This window comes from Colobus angolensis, unplaced genomic scaffold (assembly GCF_000951035.1).
Source record: "Colobus angolensis palliatus isolate OR3802 unplaced genomic scaffold, Cang.pa_1.0 Scaffold64, whole genome shotgun sequence".
NCBI classification, from domain to species: Eukaryota; Metazoa; Chordata; class Mammalia; order Primates; family Cercopithecidae; genus Colobus; species Colobus angolensis.
The window spans coordinates 495,415-496,196 of NW_012120043.1; the positions used below are offsets into that span (position 1 = coordinate 495,415).

The 782-nt window shown below is 69.9% G+C and overlaps 1 protein-coding gene across 1 annotated transcript in view; it reads left to right on the top strand.

Annotated features, from left to right (window-relative positions):
• Nucleotides 1-65: 65 nt before the first annotated feature.
• PALM (paralemmin) overlaps nt 66-782 on the top strand; it is a 31,520-nt gene continuing 30,803 nt past the window's right edge. The window contains exon 1 of the mRNA XM_011963983.1: nt 66-214. Within this exon, the coding sequence (XP_011819373.1) occupies nt 213-214 (2 nt within the window). The 5' untranslated portion in view covers nt 66-212. The remainder of the gene's footprint in view (nt 215-782) is intronic.

Consider the following 782-nt stretch of genomic DNA (forward strand, 5'->3'; position numbering starts at 1 on the left):
CGCCGTAAAAAGCATCGCGGGGACGGGAGGCCTGTGCGCGCCGGGGTGGGCGTCGGGCGGGGGGTGTGGCGCTCCAGGGGCTCTGCGCGGCTGCCGGGAGCCAGGGAGGCTCGGAGACCCAGCACCTGCCCCGGGACCCCCGGCAGCACCAGGACAGCCGCCGCCCCGAGCCTTTCCACGCCCTTGCCCCGGACTCAGCTCCTCCGCCCAGCATGTAAGACCTTTTGTGATCTGACCTCTGCTTCCCTCCGTGAGCCCCGGGGAGCCTGAGCCTCCGCCGTCCCGCCGACCCCGGGAAGCCCCTGCCGGGGTCCTGGTCCCAGCCTCGCTGATCAAACGGGAACGAGACTCCCCCGCGCCTGGCGGGCCCCGCCCGCAGGAGGACGAACGCCTAGCGAAGGCCATCTGCAGACCGCCCTGCTCGGCCTCAGTTTCCCCGTCGGTGAAATGGGGCTGACCCGGCCGCAGGAGGGAGTGAGCGCTGGGGGAGGCGTTCTCGGTTTGTGGCCGTTTCCTCAGTTTCCCCATCTGTGAACTGGGCCGCAGGAGGGAGTGAGCGCCGGGGGAGGCGTTCTCGGTTTGTGGCCATTTTGATCCGTGAGTCGTGGTCATATTTCGCTTGATTTTTCGGATCTGTGACTTGGAGCGTTCTGTCGGCCTGACCTTGGCTACCTGGCGTCGGGGGCGGGTCCGCACCCCTCCCGGATGGAAGCCCCTTCCTCCGCGAGCGCCCCCCGGACGCCCAGACGGGACCCCTCTCCCCTCACCCAGCCGCAGCGCGG